The sequence below is a fragment of the Myotis lucifugus genome, unplaced genomic scaffold, assembly GCF_000147115.1.
Source record: "Myotis lucifugus unplaced genomic scaffold, Myoluc2.0 scaffold_273, whole genome shotgun sequence".
Taxonomy (NCBI): domain Eukaryota; kingdom Metazoa; phylum Chordata; class Mammalia; order Chiroptera; family Vespertilionidae; genus Myotis; species Myotis lucifugus.
The window spans coordinates 224,455-233,436 of record NW_005871321.1 but is presented as its reverse complement, the minus strand read 5'-3'; the positions used below and the strand labels follow the sequence as shown (position 1 = coordinate 233,436).

At 43.4% G+C, this 8,982-nt stretch overlaps 1 protein-coding gene and 1 non-coding gene across 2 annotated transcripts; both read right to left on the bottom strand.

Moving 5' to 3' along the window:
* On the bottom strand, positions 1-8,878 carry ATP6V1G1 (ATPase H+ transporting V1 subunit G1). The gene is made up of 3 exons (XM_006099357.3): positions 8,696-8,878; positions 4,263-4,363; positions 1-824 (listed from the first exon to the last, which is right to left on the bottom strand). Exons 1-3 carry the CDS (start codon positions 8,775-8,777, stop codon positions 651-653), a joined length of 357 nt encoding a protein of 118 aa, XP_006099419.1. The 5' UTR covers positions 8,778-8,878; the 3' UTR covers positions 1-650.
* LOC111828055 lies at positions 3,243-3,378 on the bottom strand. The gene has a single exon (XR_002831815.1). It is a non-coding gene; the product is annotated as a small nucleolar RNA SNORA58 (small nucleolar RNA).
* Positions 8,879-8,982: the final 104 nt, after the last annotated feature.

Below are 8,982 nucleotides of genomic sequence, written 5' to 3'. Positions count from 1 at the left end.
TGCACGACAAAGTCTTTACTTTTAAATGATTATCAGTACACCAAGTAACAACATGTAACAAGTTCTTGAATTCTATCATCTAGTAATTTGGGTTAATACTAAAAGCAGCCCAAACAATTATACCACTATTCATTGTTCTAACCCTTCACCAGAAAGGACTACTCGTATTTTAAGGCTGGCTGCTGCTTTACACAGGTTACAAACAACTATTTACTACTTTTTCATAGATAAAGCCCCTGACCTTCAAGAAAGCTTAAGGGAAAAAATTAATTTAATCCCTTTCTTTCTTAAAAAAAAAAAAAAAAAAAAAAAGTGTTTCTTACCATGTCTAAGAAAGAAAAAGTCAGTATTGTTATATATATTTATGTGTTGCTTCAGTTAAAAGGCATAGAAAAACAGACAAAGTATACTCATTAACTTTCTAAGAAATATGAGGTAAAAAGATGAAATCTTTGGATAAACTCTACTCTAAATTTATAGAAAGAAACTAGATTTGCTGTTCTCCCAAAAGCAAAAGGACCTACTATACAGTACACAGAAATAATTTAATGCCTTTTCACAAGATTGTAACTCAAGCTTTGCCAAAGCTTCATATTCCATGGAGGCATATAAGATGCCAACCCATAGAACAGGTGCTTCTTTCTTCTTTACTATCCACTTATGCGGTAGTTTTCATGGATTTCTGGCCGGATGTCACAGACAAAGGCCAAGAGGTTGTCCAGGACTTCATCCCTGTTCTGCCGGAAGTAGGTCTGGAGGATGAGCATCTTCTCCTGGGTTTCCTTCTCCATTTCAGTGCTACAACTGCCGTGGGATCCCAGAGCCTGAGTCGAGGAGTAATGACACACAGGGAATGTTAGGAACCACATCTGGTAACCCAGTCTCATCAGTGAATGTAAACAATCAGCATTAGGCAATGGAGCCTCTGAAGAGCATGCAGGAAGTTGGCATTCCCAGAGTTAATGGGAGCAAAACTTGATGCCATCACTTGGTGGCCAACCTTACCACATCTATCAGAAAGTAAACTGCACAGCATTTCCGCTGCTAGGAAATTATCCCAGAGAATGTCATATTCCCATCTCTCTAGAGCAGTGGTTCTCAACCTTCTGGCCCTTTAAATACAGTTCCTCATGTTGTGACCCAACCATAAAATTATTTTCATTGCTACTTCATAACTGTAATGTTGCTACTGTTATGAATCATAATGTAAATATCTGATAAGCAGGATGGTCTTAGGCGAACCCTGTGAAAGGGTCGTTCGACCGCCAAAGGGATCGCGACCCACAGGTTGAAAACCACTGGTCTAATGTGTAGCCTAAGACTGGAATGAACTAAAGGCCCAAGGACTGAAGCCTAGTTGAACAAATGATGGTGCATCAACACCAGAGCATACTCTTCAGCCATTTAAGAGATAAGGTAAATGTGCACAGCAAGAAGAAATGACCTGTAAAGCATGCAGTTTAAGGGGGAAAAGGCAAGATACAGAGTGGTATCCGTGTAGTTGGTATAGAAGTTTCCTTGTGTGATTTTAAATGGGGGACATATGGTGTGTTTTTAAAAAGCTCTTGGCCCTGGCCAGGTAGCTCAGTTGATTAGAGCATCGTCCCAATACTCCAAGGTTGAGGGTTTGATCCCTGGTCAGGGCATATACAAGAATCAACCAAATGCATAAATAAGTGGAGCAACAAATCAATGTTTCTTCTCTCCCTTCCTCTCTCTAAAATCAATATATTAAAAAAAAAAAAACTCTAAAAAAAATAATAAACACAAAGGCACAAGGGGGACACAATTTAAGAAGAATATACAGAGTTTCACTATTACTGGTTAATGTTTTTGTTGTTGTTGTTTTTAATCCTCACTTGAGGATATTTTTCCATTGACTTTTAGAGAAAAGAGAAGGGATAAAGGAGGGGGAGAAACAAACACCGATGTCGATTGGTTGCCTCCCACACATGCCCTGACCAGGGTTGGGGGGATCAAGCCTGCAACCAAGGTACATGCGTGCCTTGACTAGGAATCGAACCTGCAACCCTTCGATCACGGGCCGACGCTTAACCACTGAGCCAAACCTATAGGGCTAATGTTTTAGCTCTTAAGTTTACCAGTAGATTCACCACTATTATGAATACATAACATCTGTTCTCTCGAACATAAATATTCTAGAATATACAAGATACTTTTAAGTGACTCTGAGGACTATAGGTCTGGGTTGGAGAGTAACTTCTCACTGTTGCCCCGTTTAATTGCTTAAATATTTTACTGTATGGCTATCTTACCCCTTCCATCTCCATTCACAATTTAACAAATACTGATTGCTAACATTTATCTTCTACTGCCTTCACAGTATGGCTGGTTTTTTGTTATCTGCTGTACGTTATTAGAGAGTGACCTATCTGGTTCTTGAAGACGTAACTTTTTTGTGTCTGACCCTTTGTATCTCCTATTGTCGCCTCACTACATATGTTAACAGCTATATCCCTTTCTACCTGTATAACACAAGAGAGTTTACAAAGCATTCTCTCAGATGTTATCTATTCCTCCATAGCCTATGAGGAGGCTAGCATTCGAAACCAAGGCTCAAAGAGATCAGGGTGAACACAGTAAGATTCAACCCTCGGGCTCTTTACCCTATGCAGTACTAGAACTGTTCATAGTATAGGAATACCTTGAAGCATTTCATAATGGTTAGTTCAGTTGCTACATCATATCTTTTAAAAGTCCATAACCCCTACTGGGGGGATGAGGGAGCCACTAGCTCTATTCTATGAATATAAACTATATGCCAAGCCCCAGTACTCAAAACTGAAGTTACACTGGAACACTGTGTACAACACTGATACTCTATAAACAATTACAGCAGTGATTGTTTTTCCATTGACTTTTAGAGAAAAGAGAAGGGATAAAGATGAGATGGCTGTTCTAACACAAGAGCATTTCTACACTCTTCTGTGGGCAGTTTGACAATTTACAATCTGCCCCAGTTTAAGTCAGATAAATATTTTAAGTTTTAATAACACTATCATCACCCAATGCAAAGACGAGTGAAACTTTTGCTACTTACTGCTATGTGCACCTGGAACTAGCAGAGGCACCATGTAGAACTTGAGAATGAAGCCCACAAAGCCAAAGGCAGAGTTGAGCGATGAAATTGGCGTCCTCAAATCATTATTTAAACTTCCGGATCAAAATCAAGTTAGCCTTTTATCTGGATTGTTGTGGGGTTTTTTTTTGTGTTTTTTTGTAAATGTTGAAGTAATGCAACTTATCCAGCCACTGAGTAGGCTGGCTAGAACTGGCACAAACTCCAAATTACTCTTGCATACACTGTCCCCCCTGCCTAGCCATGAGCACAGTCAGGCAAGGTCTACGGGTATGCCCGGGGCTTTTAATTAATTCCATTTTGTTTAAACTTGTTTGAATTGTTTTCTGTTACCTACATCCAAGAGTCCTAATAGAATTTCTTTGCTCTGTGAAGCCCTCCTCCATTCTTTCCCCTTTCCAGAATTTTCCTTGCTTCCCTTGTACTCTCTGTGATGTATTTTTGTACTATGATTGTATACATCTTATGCATGGTCATCTAGCCTATAGCTGGTACATGTCTTTACACTAACATGAGGCTCCGGGAGATTTGTGTGTCTCTGCCACCATACTGTTCAAGCTGCAGGTTTCCATGACTTGCATTTCATTGAGTCTCCTTGACCACCAGCCCGTAAGCCAGGCTCCATGAAGGCAAGGACCATGTTTACTTCTGTTCACAGCTCGGCCCTTAGCATCTGCACAGGACCTGTCACATGTTAACTGTTCAACATACTTATTAAATGAATGAATAAGTGAATACTAGGACTCACTATTAATTAAAAATTGATCACCCTAAGACAGTGGTCGGCAAACTCATTAGTCAACAGAACCAACAGTACGATTGAAATTTCTTTTGAGAGCCAAATTTTTTAAACTTAAACTATATAGGTAGGTACATTGTTATTAACTTAATTAGGGTACTCCTAAGGCTTAGGAAGAGCCACACTCAAGGGTCCAAAGAGCCGCATGTGGCTCGTGAGCCGCAGTTTGCCAACCACGGCCCTAAGAGATTCAGCCTAAGCATCCAATAAAACATCCAATAAAACATACAATAACTAACATTTTAAAATCCAATCAGAATGAGCATTACCAAGCTATGCTGGGTACTTTGAGAGCCTGGAGGGAAGGGGAGGAGAGGGAAGTCTCAAGAAACCAAAGCAGTAATGAAAATAAATGGGGCCCACCGCAGCTTCCTTGGCCTTGAATTCCTTCTCCCTCTGCAGGCGGTACTGTTCAATTTCAGCCTGAGCCTCTTCTTTGGCCTGCTTCAGCCTCCGGTTCTTTCCTGTTTTCAAAAGAAAGAGCTACATCAGGAAGTGGTTAAAAGACAAGAGACTGAGATGGTAAACAAAAAAGTTTTAAAATAGTCTCAAGAGACATGCAGGGGAGAGAGGGAATTCAGAGGTAACTAATAGCATAGGTTCCTGCCTCCTGCAGGCTTTAACTAGAAAATGACTAGATAAAAAGAACTGCCATTAACGACAGACAGTAAAAATGATGGGGGAAAATTTTGGAATGTGTAAGAATATTCTCCCAATCTCAACTACTACGAACCAACATCAAATAGGTGACATTAACCATCTAAGGAACTCTTCCTCCTCCCAAGAAGCAAACACATAATTATGCTGCTGATTACGATTGGAGCTCTGCTTAGAAGCTTAGCAAGGAGACTAATATGCTCCCAAGGGACAGCAACCTCTCCTCCCTTGCCCTCCAGGTTCTCAAAGCCTAACTAAATGAAAAGATGATGTCACACTGGAAACTAAAAACCATGCCCGTGCACAGGCTCTAAGGAATGAAAGTGGTACTGGGAAGGCATCCTCCACAGAGAGCACTGGACAGTAAGACTGCACAGCATCCGAGAGGTGAGGTGGTCTGTGAAAGGTTTGGAGTGGGCCTGGGTTACGCCTATGACATGCGTAATGTATCAAAAAGCTTTTACTGCAGTCCTCTGGGTGCAGAAGGGCTGAATGGACAAAGGGGAGTCAGCAGAGAGTGCAGGGAGGGGGAAGACTTTTATCAGCTATTGCTGGCTGCAAGCAGTTCGGCTGGCTGACATAACCTTTGTTCCTCCCACCGCCAGGTGTCTTCTGTATGGGGTGTTCAAGGCTGCAAGCTTTCTGCAATGTATCTGCTAAGCACAATAAGTTTTTCTCTGCCCCGTTTTATTCTTCTTAACCCTTTCAGTCTGGTTTGTAGAAGAGACTAGTTTAATACACAGATGGGAAAATTCTCTAGGTTCTAACCAAGCCTGTATAAAAATAGACCCCAAGACCAACCAACAGATAACTGTAATCCTGTTCACTAACTTTTCAGATACTCAAACAGAAAAAAAAGGTCCTAAGCGAACAATTTGAACATCTATTTACGAGCATAAAACATCCTGCATCTAAAACTAAGCTTTATTATACATCATTGTATATCAATTGCCCAAATCTTACTCAACTCATGTGAATGAACGAAATTAAATTTAACCTTCCATCTCCTAATTAAGAAATTACTTGGAACCTAATGACCCCATGATGGGGCAGTCCGAAACAACCAACAGATATCTCTCTCTCTCTCTCTCTCTGAGCACCCCAAGACTATTTCTGCATGTATATTTACTTCAGTATGGCTTAGGGCAGTGATGGTGAACCTATGACATGCGTGTCAGAGGTGACAAGCGAACTCATTTTTTTTGGTTGATTTTTCTTTGTTAAATGGCATTTAAATATATAAAATAAATATCAAAAATATAAGTCTTTGTTTTACTATGGTTGCAAATATCAAAAAATTTCTATATGTGACACGGCACCAGAGTTAAGTTAGGGCTTTTCAAAATGCTGACACACCGAGCTCAAAAGATTCGCCATCACTGGCTTAGGGCCTACTGCTGTCCTCTGCTCAAACCAACCTGTAACCCAGTGCTCCACATGCTATCCTCCTCATCAGGTGTATTCAAAGCCTTATTTCAAAGCCAAAGATCTTTTCCAAACGAACAATCTACAAATAACATTTATGCGCCAAACATTATGCAGTAGCTCCACATAATTTCACAATACCACTCTTCTGTTCACTCCCAACTCCCACGGCTCCCTGAATTAATCACTTAATATATTCTCTGCCTATCAGTAAACATCTTCAATGTTCAATTTTGATAGGCTTCTCTGAAAACTAAAAATATTTGAACCAGAAATTATATTTATTTTCAATCTTGCCTTTAGTGGACCTTATATATGGAAGCCAGTGTTATGTTTCATTCCAATGAAATAAACCATAACACAATTTTTAAATACATATATATTACGGTTCAAAGCAACAATTTCATGAAAATGTGGGTTGGACCATTTTACCACATCATGTATCGCCTCTTCCCAATCCCTAACTGGGCAAGTCAATTATAATTACAAATCAAGGCAGGCAATAATTTCCCAATTTTAGTTCTTCTCAATACTTCTGTTGCTAGTAATCACAAAATCTGAGATTGCCCAGCCAGTGTTGCTCAGTGATTGAGCGTCAACCCGTGAACCAGAAGGTTCGCGGTTAAGATTCCAGGCCAGCCCTAGCCAGTTTGGCTCAATGGATGGCTCATCCGCCTGTGGACTGAAGGGTCCCGGGTTGAATTCCGTTCAGGGGTGCATGCCTGGGTTGCGGGCTCGATCCCCAGTGGGGGGTGTGCAGGAGGCAGCTGATCAAAGATTCTCTCTCATCATTGATGTTTCTATCTCTCTCTCCCTCCCCCTTCCTCTCTGAAATCAAAAATATATTTTAAAAAAAAAAGATTCCAGGCCAGGGCACATGCCCATGTTTTGGGATCCATCCTTAGTAGGGGGCGTGCAGGAGGCAGCTGATCAATAATTCTTTCATCATTGATGTTTCTATCTCTCCCTCTCCCTCTCTGAAATCAATAAAAAAGAAAACATTTTAAAAAACAAAATAAGGTGTAAAACATGACCCATTTCTCCAAGGCACTCAGAATTATTCTTACCATGTTCCAAGTATTTGTTCCTGCACTTGCCCCAAATATTCTTATATGCTTCCCAACAGATACAACTTGTTACTGATGAGCCATCACATGACTAATTGTGGGATGTCATTCTGGAAATATTGTATCAAGGACATAATCAGAAATATTCTGTGAAGAACACAGAACTTCCCAGTCATCAGAGCAAGACTGAAAGGCTTGCTCCCATCCCCAGTTCCCTCAAAGAAAACTTCCCCTATGAAATATAGAGGATCACATAACCGCTCTTGTAAGTACAAGAGCCATGTACTTGGATTGAAGAGTTTAAGTCATACTAGGAGAAATACCAGAGAATTACTAAAATACGTATTTCTTGGTATTTTATCCTTGCACAAGAATGGAGACCTCTACACCTCAGCTATGCTGCTTCCCAGGATAGGGTCAAGTCATTTCACTCCGAGCCTCATTTTTCCCATTTGTAAACCTGGGATAGAAATATCTATCTCGCCAGATGGGAAACTGAATGGATAAGCTAAACACAGTCCCTGATCTCCAGTTGTTTAATCGAGTGACTGAAGACACAGGTTACTGCACTACGATGACAGACAGAGCACCTGGAAAGGACTCCTAGCCTAGTCTGAAGGGAGAGGGTGAAGCCAGGGAAGGCTTCTTAGAAGAACTGCCTCCATTCTGAGACCGGAAGGAAGATTTAGGGTTAGAGAACAAACAGGGCAAACCTCTCGCCACCAGAGCAAACAGCTATGCAAAGGCCGCAGGGACATCAAAGAAGGGAGGAGCGTACCTGTGATATTAGGGGAGAAAGCAAGAGACCGATCCCCAAGCGCCTCCAGCATCCTAATAAGGGATTGGGCTTTGTTCTGCAGGCACTGAGTGTCTGCTGCCGATAAAGGCGGTGGGACAGTCAGGGGGTGCGAACCGCAGCGAGAACGGACTGCAGGAGAGGAAACTTCTCCCACTCACCGGTCTAGAACACAGACTAGGTCTACATGCTCAATTCTTTAGCAACCTCTCATTTCTCCACCCTAGCCCTCGCGCCTCGCCTGCAATTGACCTACCCAGCATCGGCTTCCTCCCCTGGGATTCTAAACACCACGATGATGGAAGCCACAGGTACATCCGGCACCGGGCTTGGCACCTATCAGCCACATTTTAAAAACATTTAAGGACTCAAGGATTTAGCCTGCTATGGGAGCCTCAGAGAACCTGATGGCCTGGACTAAGATGGTGGCGGCAGGGACCTGGTATGAAGGTGGCGAACGAAGATGTGGCAAAGAGGACTCTTTCTAGACGGAGTAACTGTGCAAATGGTGGCTCCCTTCACTGAGATGGGGCACCCCAGAGGAGCAAGTGGGAGGGGGAAAGACAATGAATTCCGCCTGAATAACCCGTTTTACACGCCTCCCAGACACCAAGAAGGACGCCCGCCCATTGTTATGTCTCCACGCCCGATCTATTACCCCACAGGCAACTTCCCGTCGCCCCCCAAGCCTTCCAGAGCCTCAGATCCAGGCCTTCGAGTCGCGCAGCTTCCGAGATTGGAACCACCCCTCCGTCCCGCAGTGTTTCGGGCCTCACCACCTGCCACCTCCCGCGGCCTGGCCGCACTCCTGGGCCTCGCGCCCCACCCGGCCGCCCCACCCCGAAACTCACGCTTGCGGGCCTCGGACACCTTCTCGGCAGCCCGCTTCTCGGCCTGCAGCAGCTGCTGGATGCCCTGCGACTGACTGGCCATGGCGGCGGCGACCCCCCAAGAGGAGAGCGGCCTAAATCCGCTCCGTCGCCCCGTAGGTCAGCTGACCCAACCGCCCGAGATCTGCGCATGCGCCTTGTGCGGGCGCTCCCGTCCGCCGTCACGTGATCTCCGCATCGCCGGGTCAGCTGATTGCCTGTGGTGTCCTGTGACTAGGAGGGGCGGGGCGGAAGGGAGAGGGAGCGTC